Below are 17,723 nucleotides of genomic sequence, written 5' to 3'. Positions count from 1 at the left end.
TGCTAGGCTTTGGAATAAAATTCCAACTTCTATAAGAGATGTATCTGATCAAAAACTGTTTAAAAGGCTTTATTTTAACTTTCTTTTTAAGAGAAACAGTCAACTGTTCGATATAACATACTGGTGAGGTATTGTTTTTGTATTTGATATTAACACAATTTATATAAGTATATTCATATACTTGATTTTTTCATTTATATTTTATTTACGTCGTTGTAAAACATTCTGCTTTCTTTTGTATACTTTATTATTATAATTATTCTGTTTATATTTATAATGATAAGATAAAATGTAACCTATATTTGTTCCTCGGTAGGCTGATTAGCCTTAGGAACAACGATTTTTTGAATAAATAAATAAATAAATAAAATATAAAGGTGAACGTAATCGTAAAGAGTTTGACAATTAAATTCAGACCAGACTTTTTGCGCATGCTCATATTCATCATCCGTTACACCAGCGTCGTAAAGAGTACTATAAAATCTCTCTTTTGTTGGCAACTCTGTTTCATCGAGTTTACTTCGCGAATCAAAGTACTCGTAGGGGAAGATACCCTTTCGCGTTAACAATTTTATTTGTTCGCGATCCGTCACCGTACTGGCAAATACGGATTCAATAATTTTATATTCGTCAAGGTATGACGCTAGTTTCTCAAGAGATGCTGCCATGAATCGAAACGAGTCAATGAAGCGGAATTTAACCTCACTCCCCTTGATGTTTTTAGTAAAGGAGATATACTTCTCCTTGTTCAAGGGGAGGAGGTCAATTCGACCTTCAAAGCTTGTTGATACAGCATGAATTATAAAGTGTGCGTCATACCCGCTTAAATTGTGAAATACAATGGGGATGAGTTGGCACTCTTGATAATTCAAGTTGCACGATTCATGCGCAGCACCTCGGTATTTGCCAGTAAGATGACAGTGATCGCGAACTTTTTTAACACCCGCTGGTATATTCTTCTGACAAATATGGCACACGGTTGCATTCTTAAAATCAGCAATTTGCTGAGGTGTTAAAGCATTCATAGGTATAGGATTTTTAAATACGTTATCAATTCTTTCAGCGAATTGCCTTAACTCGTCAGCAAACCACTTGGCAGGGTCTAACTCCTGCCTTTATGACGCTGGAATATCTCGGTTTTACTTAAATTATCTGTATCTTCTTCAGCGGGAAGAAGTAAACTTTCACAGTCGGCATAGATGACAAAAGGAACTTTCTCCTTATTTACATAGTTTTTAAAGGTAACTATACAATTTTCTGTTCTCGGTAGCTTAATGCGACACACATTTTTTTGTTTACAATTTTCGTCGTGCGCATTTAATCTTTCCGCAGATGAGAAGTAGTGTAAACATCGGTCGCAGATATACTTTTTACATTTCTTTTTTGACAATTGCTTACTCACTAACGCTGACAAATCTTTAATCCACACGTAGTGGAAATTCATAAAGTCAATATCGTCGTCACAATTTACATTGTCATCGCTTACATTCTCATCATTATACCAATCTACAACATGTAGAAGGTTTACATGTTTCTCTCTCTTCTCTACAGTTAGATGAAGAGGGTGGACGGAGAAATTACCATTCCTTTTCGTAAGGCCGTAGACATTTACAGATATATTGTTTAACAATTCAAATTTCGCAATATTTTTTAACGAACACAGGAAATTCTATACCCTCAAAATTCAATTAATTTTCAAATCCTTTATAAGTAGAAACACGCTTTGTTACATTGGGATCTACATGTGGGTGTAAAGCTGACAGCACGGCCCACTTAAAACATTCTTTGTCATCGTTTTGTACATTGATACACGCTTTCTTATTCTTAATTTGTGTAGGTAGATTGATATACGAACTCGCACGCATTGGATTATACTTATTTACATTAATTTCTAATTTCACTATCGACACTAGGTTGAACAACTTCTTCTTCGTTCTGCACTTTTTTGAAGTTGGCAGTTAATACACCGTAGACGACAATGGGGCTATTTTGTTTTAACCCTTTAACGCCCAAATGGACAAAATTTTGGCATGAAGTTTGAGGACTTATTTCGGTACTTAAAAATCAATAGAAAAATTCACGAATCATCATTTCTTATGTTTTCATATGCACTCTATCGAATGGCGTTAAAAAAAAGTCATAAATTTATAAACAAAAAAGTTATTAATGTTTTTTATAAAAAAAGTCCGATTTTTTTCCAATTTTTGTTTAATTTTCAATTTTTTCTACTATGAAATAGCGAAAAAATAATTCCAAATGTTACAAATAACATGACATAGATATATAACCTAGAAGATAGGACTACAGAGAAAATTAAAAATTAAAATGGCGGCTCAAAAATGGAGTTTGAAGTTCAAATTTTTTTCAAAATTTGATTCGAAAGTACGAAATTGTTAAAAGTGTTTAGATCAGCTTGAAATTTGTTACTTGGGGGTTTTAGGGGTCGCTGATCACGAATCAGAAGTCCAATTTTCAAAATTCAAAATGGCGGATCCAATATGGCGGCTAATTTTTTTTAAAAACTAATTAAATTTGCTTGAAACTTGTTACTCGGGGGTTTTTGGGGTCGCTAATTATGAATATGAAATCCAATTTTTAAAATTCAAAATGGCGGATCTAATATGGCTGACAAATTTTTCAAAAATTTATTAGGTTAGCTTGAAATTTGTTTCTCGGGGGTTTTAGGGATCGCTGATCACGAATCAGAAGTCCAATTTTCAAAATTTAAAATGGCGGATCCAATATGGCGGACAATTTTTGTAAAAACTCATTAAATTTGCTTGAAACTTGTTACTCGGGGGTTTTTGGGGTCGCTTATTACGAATATAATATCCAATTTTTAAAATTTAAAATGGGGATCCAATATGGCCGACAAATTTTCAGTTGAAATTTGATAATCACGTTCTTTAGCCATTGAAATACTTAAAATATTTTTAATGTTTTCCAACTTTCACCACGTGGAGGTAAACGTGAACTGGAAAATCTTTTTTTTTATTTTTAAATTTTATATATTTTTTTACTGTTTTATTTTTTTATGTATTTTTCTTCTTTTTATTTGTTATTATAATTTTTGAATTTAAAGGTAAAAAATAGAAATGCATGTTTTATTTTAATCATTACTTATTTCAGGGTCAAATTGAAAAAAACAATTTTTTTTATCTCCAGCTTGAAGCTCTTGTAAAACCTTTCAAAAATCATTCTTCATAGTTTTAATTTGATTAAACTTACTTATCAATATATTAAATCGAAAAAAAAAATTTAAAAAAAGACTTATCAGTTCACGTTTACCTCTACGCGGTGAAAGTTGGAAAACATTAAAAATATTTTTAATATTTTAATGGCTAAAGATTGTGATTATCAAATTTCAACTGAAAATTTGTCTGTTATATTGAAGCGGCCATGTTTAATTTTAAAAATTGGACATTATAATCGTAATCAGCGACCCCAAAAACCCTCGAGTAACAAGTTTCAAACGAATCTAATGATTTTTTAGAAAAATTGTCAGCCATATTGGATCCGCCATTTTGAATTTTGAAAATTGGACTTCTGATTCGTGATCAGCGATCCCTAAAACCCCCGAGAAACAAATTTCAAGCTAACCTAATAAATTTTTGAAAAATTTGTCAGCCATATTAGATCCGCCATTTTGAATTTTAAAAATTGGATTTCATATTCATAATAAGCGACCCCAAAAACCCCCGAGTAACAAGTTTCAAGCAAATTTAATTAGTTTTTAAAAAAAATTAGCCGCCATATTGGATCCGCCATTTTGAATTTTGAAAATTGGACTTCTGATTCGTGATCAGCGACCCCTAAAACCCCCAAGTAACAAATTTCAAGCTGATCTAAACACTTTTAACAATTTCGTACTTTCGAATCAAATTTTGAAAAAAATTTGAACTTCAAACTCCATTTTTGAGCCGCCATTTTAATTTTTAATTTTCTCTGTAGTCCTATCTTCTAGGTTATATATCTATGTCATGTTATTTGTAACATTTGGAATTATTTTTTCGCTATTTCATAGTAGAAAAAATTGAAAATTAAACAAAAATTGGAAAAAAATCGGACTTTTTTTATAAAAAACATTAATAACTTTTTTGTTTATAAATTTATGACTTTTTTTTAACGCCATTCGATAGAGTGCATATGAAAACATAAGAAATGATGATTCGTGAATTTTTCTATTGATTTTTAAGTACCGAAATAAGTCCTCAAACTTCATGCCAAAATTTTGTCCATTTGGGCGTTAAAGGGTTAAAGCATCTTGAATGTGTTGTTTAAATAAAATGGCCGCATCATCCAAAAACGCACTTATGTCTAGGTGTACAATGTTTAAAACAACATTCGTATACAGTCGACATTCAAATGCACTCTCACATTCAGCCCATCGCACGCGGTTATTAATGTTAGGGTCTTGTAGACCACCGCCCTCTATCGCTTGAGACTCGAACAATACTTGAAATCCCATTATGGATTGCAGAATGTTCTGGCAACGACTTTTCTCATGCGTAAAGTACATGGATTTTAAAAGACCTGTCAGAACTTGTTCGTTGCGAGAACATTCTGCAACCCATCGCGATACAAAATCGATTTTATTGGCGCCATTACTTAAACTCGATAACAATTCGAGAGCATCCTTGATGAGTACAATCGTGAGCTCACATTCATCAGGGATGGTGCCATAATTAGGACGCTTCGCTGGTCCCACGTTACCGGTAAACTTTCGTTTGCCAGGCATTCTTAATAACAACAAAATCAATAACACAAAAAAAGTATTAATAACAAAAAAATAATAAGACAAAACAATACTAAAAAAACTCAAAACGCACTTACAAAACTAATACACTTAAAAGCTAAATTACAATCTAAGAGAACACAAAAAAGAACAATAAAACGCTTACAAACTAAATCTTAATCTAAGTGAACGTAGAAAAAGAACAATACAATAAAAACGCTTACAAAATAAATTCTAATCTAAGAGAACTCAAAAAAATAATGACAAGTAAAAGTTGGAATACTGTAATCGGTGTTAGCTTAGCTTTGTCTACACTGCGTGAGCTCACAGATTACAATGAGAAATTAGCTCTCGAAACTCTCATTTATAGTCTGAAATCCCCACTCTAATACCAAAAAAATCCCGTCTACTACCTTTGCGCATGCGCAGTAGACTATTTACCCCCACTACTATCTTTGCGCATGCGCAGGAGACCATTTACCCCCCACTATTATTTTTGCGCATGCGCAGGAGACCATTTACCCCCACTACTATCTTTGCGCATGCGCAATAAAATATACTCCAACTCAATAGAATTTAACGGAGACACGTCCATTCAAGTTTTATACATGTCTAGACTTGTATAAGTTGTCAACCCAGGAGTTGGGGGAATCCTGCATCGGTATCGCCGGCCTCTCCTCCATCGGTGGCGTTTCTGCTCGTTGCCATTGATCCTGTGGAGGAGCACCTTCTTCCGGAACTTCCTGGGGCGCAGGTCTGTAAAAGTTGACCTGCCCATCCGGTTCCGGATACGACGGAGGTGTAATTGGAATTTCATAACAATCCTACAAATATTATTAATTACTTATAATTAATAAATAATACTAATCTATAATTACCCATTAATACTTACAAGAATTCTATTAAAATTCACCATGAGACAGTGCAAACAATCGCAGTCTTGCTCCATTGCAACTGCTATCACTGCTCCTCTGGAACAAATAATGCTGATCCTGCCTGCCTCTTACTTTTTATAGGCTTTAATTACATTAGTAAATACTACATCAGCTTTATTTGTAAAACTCTAAACTTATTCTAATTATAGGCAATGCCAGGAAAATTCAAAAATCAAAATAGTGGATTGCAACGATTAAAAAATTAAATTTTAGTGGACCTATCTATTAGGTTGACCTTGAACTATGTAGAAAAAAAATAGTTGGAGAGTAATGCCCGCGAAATTCAAAAAGTCTTATATATTTTACATATAACAATTATAAATCTTTTCACTAATTTTCGTGGCGCCATCTATTAGGTTGACCTTAAACCCTGTCGGTAAAACAAAATGGTGGATAGCAACGCCCGCGAAATTTAAAAATTAAAGTGGCGCCATCTATTGGTTTATCCTTGAACCCTGTCGGTAAAGCAAAATGGTGGACAGCAACGCCCGCGAAATTTAAAAATTGAAGTGGCGCCATCTATTAGGTTGACTTTGAACTCAGTCGGTAAAACAGAGCACCCTTTTAACCCACTTAAAACTATAAAAATTTAAATTTCCCGCCATAGGGGTTTGAATTCGCTGGTGGCGCCATCTACTGGTTTATCTTTGAACCCTGTCGGTAAAACAGAGCACCCCTTTTAACCTACTTAAAACTATGAAAATTTAAATTTCCCGTCAAGTGGATTTGAATTTGCTGGTGGCGCCATCTACTGGTTTATCCTTGAACTAATTCGGTCGGTAAAACATATATCTACCTTATCGGTCGAGTCAATATTTCTGTCAGATCCCTACATTACCGACTGCTGATAAAGTAGAAATCTGCATTACCGACTGAGCAGTTACCGGTAGTAGGTACTTAGCCGAGATCAAAACCTGCCGCAGAAGCCCCCTAGCTATACTACTTGCAAATTTGCGGCAAGTTTTCAAAGCCAAATTCGAAAACTTGCCTGGTAAATTTGCAGCAAACTTGCGTTAAATACCAAAATGTCCGTTTGGTGGCAAGTTTGCAGAGCAAATTTGCAGAAAATTTGCATGGCAAAGTAAATGTTAAATGCATGCGCAGTAGTTTTCTATGACATCTAGAGCTGCGCACTACATTTATGTCACCTTCCCTGTTAGGGAAGGCAACGTTTATCAAAATACTTACATTTTGAATACAAAAAGATTTTTTTTGAAATTTTTAGGTTTTTTGAAAGTTTGCTGCAAATTTTCCTCAAGTTTACTACAAAATTATCTGCAAGTTTGCCACGCAAGTTTTCTGCAAATTTGCTCTGCAAACTTGCCACCAAACGGACATTTTGGTATCTACCGCAAGTTTGCTGCAAATTTGCCAGGCAAGTTTTCAGATTTGGCTTTGAAATTTTGCCGCAAATATGCAGAAAATTATTGTGCTATGTGGGATATGTGAAAATCTGTAAAGTAATTAGGTGTTTGTGTCACGCGTTTGTGTTCTGTGCCCCTATGACGCAAAACGACGCGTGAGTCAGAGTTGGACCATGAGGGAAATTTTGCAATTACAAAGCGTACTTGCAACAGAAATTCATTTTTTCACTTAAAGAGGTGTTAAAAACTTCATTTCCATTGGAAAGAGAGAAAAAACATATTTTTGATAATCTTTTTTTCATTTTTAAAATTTTAAAATTTTGGATTTTGTTCATGAGGAATAAATTATCTAAAGTTATATGAAAATGCATAATATGGGATTTTATTTTAATTTCATGGTTCCTTTCCTCATTCCCAAGTGTCATTCTATCATTTGAAGGTCATTTTTACCTCAATATTTCATTGATTTCACAGGCCGACAAAATTTTGGCGAATTTCAGAACCAAGAAGCGGATAATACTTTTCCGAAGGTTTTTGACGTGCTGAATCCGAATCTGACCTCAGAATTGACCCATCACGTCAAGTTTTTGAGATATTCTAACCTAAAAGTGCCAAAAACACTTTTTTTGGGCATTTTTGAAGTCCTGTTCAATCAAGAGAAATTTTTTTTTCTAAAATTTATTTGCGGCCTCTGAAAGTACTATTCTTCCCCTTTAAAAAGCCTTTTGAAACTTGAAAAAATCTTTATTTTGCACTGAGATATCGTCATTTGAATTTTTTGAATGTGGTAAATTGGTCAATATTCGAATACTGATCATTAAAAAGCGTTCATTATTTTAGAAGTTATTCAAATTTCATTAAAAAGCGTTCATTACTTTAGAAGTTATTTAAATTTTTGTAAAACATTGAAAATAACGATTTTCTTAAAATATCTAAATAAATTATTGACCAACCGACTTCTAAAATATCTTGTTTTTTTCAAAATTTTATCAACTTACAAAAAATGAACAGAAAAAAATTTAAGTTTTACTAAATTTTATGTTTTAAAACGTTTTTCATTCGCCTGAAAATGGGTGGTCTCTCAATTTTGACCGGTAGTGTATAATTTTTTTTATCCTCTAGAATTCCAATATTTTGTATTGTAAAGTTGTTGCACCCCTGGAAAAAAAACACACCCCCTGGTTTAAGGGTTGAAACTTATTAGTCGGCTAAGGGCTCATTTGAAAGGGCATGAATTAAGCTTTAATTTCTGATAATAGCGAAGTGTTTATTACGTCAGGAGTTTGCCCCACAATTTTTTAAATAGTGCCAAAAACGCTGTTTTTAGGGGGTTTCAACCCCATTTTTCTCAAAAACTTGACGTGATGGAGCATTCCAGATCCAGAATTCGTGTTCAGCGCAAAATTTCACTTCGGAAACACATAGTCGCATCCATTATGCCGGAAAAAAGTTTAAGTTTGCAGGCCTGTGTTATTTGCGAAGTTAATGATTGGATGTTATTTTATTAAGTTGTTTGAAGCAAAAAAAGAGAAAGTAGACATAAAAATTTTTTTAAGGGACTTTATTATGAATAATCTTAGGAAATATCGAAATTTTTTAATTATAAAAAAACGAATTTAAAAATTGTAATATAAATTTCTGCGGTTCTTCTGGGAAGTCATTCAAATGAGAGTTTTTTTAAGTATAGTACACGCTTATGATGAAAAATGAAAGATTTTGAATTTTTCCGCCCCCTCCATTTTCAAACAGAAACAACTTTCGCAATAGACCGACAAAGTGGTCCCTTTTAATTTTGTTGTCTAGCAACGAAATAAAATATTTAAAGTGTCAATAAATTAATAAAAAAATTAATAAAAAATTAATAAAAATTAATAAAAATTAAGAAAGAAGAATAAAAAAGATTCGATATATTTTTTTAAAGTCAGTAAATTACGATTATCTTGGATTCTGGAACCTACAAAGTGGTCCCTTTTCATGCGGACGTCCACATATACATAGTTACATAATAATATTGTCAAAGTGTGTTATAATAATGTGACCTACTTTATTAATTATAACAAAATTATTTATCTGTTTCATAACAGTTATGTAACAATTAAAGAATAATGTAACAAGACAAAAATTAATTATCTGTGATGTAATAAATATATTAGTTATATATAATAATTATTTAAAAATTATGTAAAACGTTACTATCTTATTATGTAGTGGATATATAACAATATTGTCTCAGTAAGACAACAATGTGCTCTATTTGTTATGTAACGTTTACTTAACGTGTTTGCTATTGATATTGAAACGGGCGAAGAGGGAATTAATTTTACTTCTGAGTAAATGTTTAATTTACTTTATTTTTACTTTTTAATATATATTAATTAAAAAATATTGCGTTTATTTGGAAGCTCAAAACAGTAAAGAAGAAAAATAGACCATGAAAAATGAAAATGACATGAAAAAATGAAACTTAAATAAAGTAGTATAAAAAATATAATAAAACTATTATTGTTGGTTTTCTATATGTCTATATTAAGTTGACCAGATATTTTGTTGTTGGAAAATATGCTGGCTTGTGTAGACTGTAGGGTCTTGAATGATTGTAATGAGCCTTAATATGTCTACACTTCTACACTTTATGTCACTTTAGTTACTATATATATAAATTATGTCTCTTTTCAATCGGTATACAGAAAGTGTTGCTCTCCATTGTCGATCCCTGGGATGTCAAAGTGGCCAGTGTCGATCCAATTTGTCTGCATGAACGACGAGGTATTTCCTTATCTGATATACCGACATCCACAAATAACGGAAGTCAGTTTTGGCCATCATCAAAAAGCCCCGTCAAAATACCATCACCTTGGTACAAACCAGGAAATAGTTCTTCCAGTTTATTGTTGAGTGATAACAGAAAACCATTTGAATCACATTCAGCATGCGATTTGAAAAGTATACCAAGGTACAATTACAATTTTTGTAAATTTCAAATATAACTTTTTTAATTTGAGATTTTTTCATTATATACAAATGACAAAATGGGAAAAAATACAAAATTTCAAATTTAAATATAAAAGGAAGAAAGTAGAGAAGCAGTTAAAAAAATTTTTTGAACAAATAAATCATTTTTCTATATGGAAAAATTATAAACTACATAAATTATAATTTATGTAGTTAAATAATTTATTGGAAGTAATTAAATTTTGAATTAACTATACATTTTAGAATTAAAAGTGTTCATATACACAGTAAAGTATGAGATATCAAATAGCGGTGAAACTTAAAGTAACATCAAACAATATTAAAATAATCCATTTGTGGATTAATTCTGTCTATGACAAAAATGTGTATTTAAATCAAAACCACTCTTCCAATAATTTTTAGTTATAAAAAAATATTTAGTTCCTTCATGATCAAACAATTTCTGAATATGTTGAAGTTTAAAAAGAAAATATTTATTTTTTTATATTTTTTAAAAAAGGGAAAATTAAAAAGTTTATGATCGACGTTTATTTTATACTTGTAGGTCGAATGAGAGACAAATTGAGATACAAATTGTAACATCGATTACGTACCACCACATTATATGAAAGAGAATAATTAAGCGTCATTCTTGTCATTTGGAAATGATTTAACTCACGTTTTATTAAAAAAAAACATCAAATTTTTTAATAATTTTTTATCTACATTGTCATTTATAATCTATCTCCACACTTCATTTGAAAAATATATTTAGTTTAGGGGCCGTCCATAAACTATGTTACATATTTGTCATTCTTTTTAGACCCTCTCCCCGCTCGTTACTATTGCGTTAAATGTATTTTTATAGTTTTTCGGACTCCTTCATCCTCTCTTTTTTCTTTCTTTTTGAGTTTGAATTCTTTCAATTTAACAGTTTAGAACTATTCTTAAAATTTTTTCATTATTGTAGACCAACTATTGGACTGCGTCAAGACTTATTTTCTTCAGATGGAACTTTTAAACCAAATACAGCAATAAAAGACAATAACAATACAAAAATTGATACCAATTGTACAATCGGATTTGAAGACTTTGCAAATCTTAATATCACACCTAGAGACACATCATCACGAGTACGCTTTGAAAACAGCAGTGAGAGAAGTCAAAAATTTATTAATCCAACGGCACCTAAATTCAATGATATTAGTGTTGTTGATAATAGAGAAAATATTACCAATATTGAACCAAATTTTCCCTACAATATAATAATTACAGTTGAGGATTATTGTGATAATAATAATGAAAGACCTACTAATATCAACGGCAAATTAAAAACAAATTTTAAAAATAATCAATTGAAGTCTATTGTTCAAGAATTGGTGGAGTCCAGGTAATAAGAAAGTTAATAATAATCGCTAAGAAAAGAAATGAAGAAATGATGGTCTTTTACTTATTTTTAGATATACGCCAACGTCATCTCATTGTAAGCGATCGAGAAGACTTCTGTCCTCTCAAACTCCATTCAAAATTGATCATCCAGGTAGAGTATAAATTTTCTTTCTTCATACATTTTTCTTTGCTTTCTTATTTTTATTAAAATCATTACATTTTTATCAAAATTATTTTATTTTTACTAATTTCTTAATAAAAATTAATACTTTATAAATTTGTCTCATAATTTTAATTACGTGGCAATTATCGTAATACAGCTCTTTAGACATTTATGGTTTATAAGGATTGTTTATGAGGAGCCAATTTGCCAACCATAAAATCGGATCTTCTGGTTTCAGCTTGCAACACTATTTAAAAAAACTAATTTAATATTTTTTAAATATAGGTAAATTACATATGGGGCAAAATTTCTCAAGTGTACCAATGTCAAAATTGCAAGTTGTTGGATCGGGCTAATATTTTCATAGTATTTAGTACTATGTATGAGTACTTCAACCACCAAGTATTATGAAATTTTATAACGAATTGTAGAGAGGGGAGGGGGTTGAAGATCTTGGATAAGTATGAACAGTGAGTTTTATAAAAAATCGTAGCTTCTATATAATAAAGTGAAAAAAATTTTGACCTATATGTTTTTGGTAGGTTTTTTCACGCTCTTTCAAATGGTGAAATTTTTTTTAAAAAAAATTCAAAATTTAACCCTTTTTTTTGAAAATTAAAAAATTTTTTTATTTTTTTTTCAAGAAGGACCCTTTTTTTCTCTTTTTTTTGTACCAAAAGAAAGCTTAAGATGTGTACTTTCAATAACTAAAACGAAAAAAATGACGTTTTTTTTTGTTTTCGAATTATTAATTAATTAAGTAATAAAAATTAATAAAAATTGAAATATTTTACAACAAAATAAAGTTAACGCAATTCTGAAGTTACTACTGTAAAGCACTACAAAATCCGCATTCAACGAGTACAATATGAAGTATTTTGGATAAATTGACGTTTTATAAATAAATATTTATAAAAATTAATTAACAAATGAATATCATTTATAAAAATAAAGATAAAGTGTTAGTTTTTTTTACACAAATGTTTATACGATTCTACTTTTAAATAAATGTATTCCAGTTATTTGCAACAATTGTTTAAATAAAATATTCAACACCTAATGCGAGTGTTGCGCTGTATAACTATTTTCCCGGCTTAATATTATTTGACATTTTCTAAAGAATATATTTTATTTTTTACATTTTTGATGTAAGAAAAGATGATTTCTTTTTTACATAAATAATTTTTTATTATTTTAATATTATTTATTATTATTAAATTATTTTGTAATTAATTTATTAGGAATTACGTAAAAATTTCTTGTTGATATTAAAATAATAAAAAACTATTTGAGTAAAAAAGAAATCATCTTTTCTTACATCAAAAATGTAAAAAATAAAATATATTCTTTAGAAAATGTCAAATAATATTAAGCCGGGAAAATAGTTATACAGCGCAACACACGCATTAGGTGTTGAATATTTTATTTAAGCAATTGTTGCAAATAACTGGAATACATTTTTTTAAAAGTAGAATTGTATAAACATTTGTGTAAAAAAACTAACACTTTATCTTTATTTTAATAAATGATATTCATTTGTTAATTAATTTTTATAAATATTTATTTATAAAACGTCAATTTATCCAAAATACTTCATATTGTACTCGTTGGATGCGGATTTTGTAGTGCTTTACAGTAGTAACTTCAGAATTGCGTTAACTTTATTTTGATGTGAAATATTTCAATTTTTATTAATTTTTATTACTTAATTAATTAATAATTCGAAAACAAAAAAAAACGTCATTTTTTTCGTTTTAGTTATTGAAAGTACACATCTTAAGCTTTCTTTTGGTACAAAAAAAGAGAAAAAAAGGGTCCTTCTTGAAAAAAAAATTTTTTAATTTTCAAAAAAAAGGGTTAAATTTTGAATTTTTTAAAAAAAAATTTTCACCATTTGAAAGAGCGTGAAAAAACCTACCAAAAACATATAGGTCAAAATTTTTTTTACTTTATTATATAGAAGCTACGATTTTTTATAAAACTCACTGTTCATACTTATCCAAGATCTTCAACCCCCTCCCCCCTCTACAATTCGTTATAAAATTTCAAAATACTTGGTGGTTGAAGTACTCATACATATAGTACTAAATACTATGAAAATATTAGCCCGATCCAACAACTTGCAATTTTGACATTGGTACACTTGAGAAATTTTGCCCCATATATTTTAAAATCTCTTTTAATCATTACCTCGCTTAAACCTTCAGCCACAACTGAATTAACTGCTTTCCATAAATAATTGACAGCCATTTCTCCCGTTAGCATAGGTTCCACAATAACTGAAAATCAAATTAATTTCTTGATTTTTCCAATAATAAATTATTGTATTTATTTATATAAATGTTTCTATTATAAATATTATTATTTTTTGTCATTGGAAAAAGAAAATTAACTTAATCAAATGTCTGGATAGAGAGATAGTCCCGTGATGGGAAGTAGCTTTTCCTCACCATGAGCCGCATTACTTCTGGGAGAATTGGAGCCGAATACGCGCGCTTATTCGGTTCCCAATCTCCCTGGTGTAAAGCGGTTCCATGCTGTACACCGCATACAACAGCCTATAGCAATTCCGAACTGACAATGAGTCCCGAGCATCTCTCGCAGCGAGGGGCGCTTAGCTCCTGTTTATGGGAAATTTAGGTTTACTAGTGGACTCGCAAATAGAAAACTGGGAACACACTTTTATTGTTGCTTTGAGGTATTGTCATAAACCGACAACGGATGGATCGGCTGCGAGCACGAACCGAACGGTCCCAAATTTTTTTCTACCCTTTTTTCTACATGTACTTAAAAATAGTGGCGAATGCTTCAAAATAACTACACATGTAGGTAGTACATATTTTCTTGTGGCTAGTCGAACGTTTAAACCATGCGACTTTGCAGGGAAAATTTGGTGGATCGACTTGGAGCATGGGCCGAACCGAACACACAATAGGAAAATATCGGTCATTCGTGTTGCGCTCGTGTTCGGTTCGTCTAGTGGATACGCGCCTTAACAGACAACTATTTTTTATGTAAATTCCAATAATATAAAAGGCTGCCGTTTTCATTTAAGCAAAAAAATTTTAAACACACCAGCTATGCTGGCAGTCTTAGAGTGTAATAGGTAATAGGATAGAGTGCAAAGGTAAATGCTTTTTTGGTTTTACTTGGGACGCATATATACCCAGGAGGAAAAGTCGCCCAGGCGGAAAAGTCGGACGAACGTCGGAGTTTACAACCGGCTGGGATCCGCGCCCGTACAGACCGCAAGTACCGACGGTCTGTACCGATTCGGATCTGAAAAAGCAACCGGCGCGGTACAGATTATGCTCCGACTGTCGGAACCGTCTTCCCACTATTGTCAGTACTGGCTCGGTACTGGATTTCTGCCGCCGGCGGATCTTATTCTTCTGCGGCGTCGGAAGAATGACGGATATGTTGAGTCTGTACTGGCTCGGTACTGGGGTGGATCCGACTGCGGATCTCGTCATTTATTGTCACATTATAAATTAAATAATTATTACAAGTAATTGCATTATTTCAGAAAATAATTATTAATAAATGAATCTAATCAATATATTAAGTAATTATTTATTGAGACTTTTTTAAAAATTAAATAATTAGAAAAATTCGTTATTAATTAATATTATATATTATTAATTAATATTAATATTGATAATTTATTATTAATTCTCAATAATATTAATGTTAATTAATAATATATAAAATTAATTAACCACTTCACTGGCGGGGCGTTCCAAATGGCGTTCCACGCGCCGAGGCCCAGACTGGCAAAAACACCGAAATGGCGTTCCTAATAAAACTTTATTTTTAAAGAGTGTACACTACTTTTTACTACTACAAAGCAATATTTCTATAGTTTAGACATCAGGGAACAAGATTATCACAATGAAAATTTCAGTTTTTGAGATTTTCAATGTTTCTTTGAACGTTGAAATAGTCGATTTTTAACACTTTTTAACAAATGGCGTTCCACTTTTGTTATTATTAATAATTATTAAATTTTATTTATTAATTATTTATATTTATTTTTTACTTATTACATTATTATATTATAATGTTTTGTATGTAAATATATTTTTTAAATAAAAAATATGAGTTTTACTGTGTAAAAATTGAAAAAAAGTGGAACGCCATTTGGTGAAAAGTGGTAAAAATTGACTATTTCATTGTTTGAAAAAACATTGAAAATCCCAAAAACTGAAATTTTTATTGTGATAATCTTGTTCCATGATGTCTAAACTATAGAAATATTGCTTTGTATAAGTTAAAAGTAGTGTACACTCTTTAAAAATAATGTTTTATTAGGAACGCCATTTCGGTGTTTTTGCCAGTCTGGGCCTCGGCGCGTGGAACGCCATTTGGAACGCCCCGCCAGTGAAGTGGTTAATAATATCTTAATAATAATAAATTTATTATTATTGAGATATTAATTAAAATTATTAATATTATTACGTTCAATATTATTATATTGAAAAACAATTATTCAATATATGTATTATATAATAATAAAAATATAACAAGTTTCTTTTTTAACGAAATATTGAAATAGTCCTAAATATACATTCAATAAAGTATTGAAAATATAGCGGTATCATTGACGCGTAGTAATTCTACAAGTTTTATTTCAGCTTGTGACACTTGAGAGTATTTAAGATTTGAGAGTCCCATGCGAGCGTAGAATAGTGGTTAGCGTGCGAGATTTCGGTGCGTAAATATTCGGTTAGGCGTAGGTTCGTACCCCCCAAGCGTAAGGATTTTTCAAATGTGTATGTAATAAAAAATTACGTTTAAGTATATAAAAAAATTTAAAAAATGTGTAAAGTGAACTGCCAATGAATTGTCATTAGTATTTATCTTTTGCAATTAATTATTATTTTTTTTATTGATATTTGTTGAAATTATCATTTGGATCCGACCCGGTTGTCAGTCGGTAGAATGCCAGCGCTCAGCTGGCTATTAAATGAAAAATCCGCGGTCGGTAGAGTGCCAGATCCCAGCCGGTTGAATTATACACGGAACGGCTTCTCCCGGCCGGTCAGCGGGCGGTAGAATGCCAGTTCCGAGCCGGTTGCCAGCGCGCTCCTGGCCTAGTCACTATTCGGTAGAATGCCCGTTCACATTCGGTTGGAAGGCGATTCCGAGCCAGTACAGTTACACCGGCGTCAGTACGGGCTAGGATCCGCGCCGGTTGGAAATTTCCGCCTGGGCGGACGAATGTCGGAGTTTACAACCGCCTGGGATCCGCGCCCGTGCGGACCGCCAGTACCGATGTTTTGTACCGATTCGGATCCCAAAATTCAACCGGCGCGGAACAGATTAGGCTCAGAATTTTGGATCCGTCTTTCTACTTTCGTCAGTACTGGCGTGGTACTGGATTTGTTCCGCCTGCGGATTTCATTCTTCTACGGGCGTCGGAAGAATGACGGATGTTAGGTCTGTACTGGCTCGGTGCTGGGGCGGATCCGACTGCGGATCTCGTCATTTATTGTTATAGTTCACATTATCAGTATAATCATAAATTTATTTTATTATATATATCATAGCTAATTAATTATTACAATAACTAATTGCATTTATTATAATAATAATATTATTATTATTATTATTATTATTATTTAACCAATAAATAAATTAATTGTATTGATGCAAAGGAAGAATATAAGAAACTAAATTTTTCATTATATTTATAAAAATCCAACTTTATTATTGTGCAATTAAATAAATAATTTTTAATAAATAATAATATTAACTTGAAAGAAAATGTGTTCAATTTATAATAATACCTACAATAAATAACACATTAGAGGCATTTCACGTCAGAAATATCACGATTTGCAAAGGGTATGCCGATTTTCGCAAAAGTTTGTGGGATTATAGTTCTATATAAGAGACTTCTTTCCCCCAAATTTTTTCAAAAAAAATTCAAAATTGTTGAAGATACGCCATTTTGAATTTTAATATTAATTTTATAAAATTTTGAATATCTCGGAATATTGTTTATGGATTTTTATGAAATTTACACATTTTTCAGGTAAAAGTATGTACTTTAAAATGCAAATAAAGTTAATAAAAAAAAATTAATTTTTAAATAAAAAAATTAAAAAAAAATTTTTTTAAACAATTCTTTGTTTATTTACTCCTCTCTGAGAAAAATGTTATTAACATATTTGGATTCCTTA

General features: G+C 31.2%; 2 protein-coding genes across 5 annotated transcripts in view; one reads left to right on the top strand and one right to left on the bottom strand.

Moving 5' to 3' along the window:
* Positions 1-17,723, top strand: part of LOC122505832 (myogenesis-regulating glycosidase) — a 387,127-nt gene that overhangs the window by 73,392 nt on the left and 296,012 nt on the right. For 3 of the 4 annotated variants that reach the window (XR_006301953.1, XM_043617680.1, XM_043617679.1), the window contains exons 2-4: positions 9,722-9,987; positions 10,957-11,376; positions 11,447-11,526. Coding sequence is in view for 3 of the 4 variants with exons in the window: in XM_043617680.1 (XP_043473615.1) it covers positions 9,722-9,987; positions 10,957-11,376; positions 11,447-11,526 (766 nt within the window). In the remaining variant the exon portion in view is untranslated. The remainder of the gene's footprint in view (positions 1-9,721; positions 9,988-10,956; positions 11,377-11,446; positions 11,527-17,723) is intronic. The other variant, XM_043617681.1, reaches the window with a different exon arrangement.
* Positions 11,602-17,723, bottom strand: part of LOC122505838 (nucleoside diphosphate kinase homolog 5-like) — a 142,991-nt gene continuing 136,869 nt past the window's right edge. Inside the window, exons 3-4 of the mRNA XM_043617689.1 lie at positions 13,729-13,817; positions 11,602-11,785 (exon numbers count right to left, since the gene is read on the bottom strand). Of these exons, the coding sequence (XP_043473624.1) occupies positions 11,708-11,785; positions 13,729-13,817 (167 nt within the window). The 3' untranslated portion in view covers positions 11,602-11,707. The remainder of the gene's footprint in view (positions 11,786-13,728; positions 13,818-17,723) is intronic.

This window comes from Leptopilina heterotoma, unplaced genomic scaffold, assembly GCF_015476425.1.
Source record: "Leptopilina heterotoma isolate Lh14 unplaced genomic scaffold, ASM1547642v1 Lhet_373, whole genome shotgun sequence".
Classification (NCBI taxonomy): Eukaryota; Metazoa; Arthropoda; class Insecta; order Hymenoptera; family Figitidae; genus Leptopilina; species Leptopilina heterotoma.
Note: the sequence above shows the minus strand (reverse complement) of the source record. Positions and strands in the feature narration are given on the sequence as shown.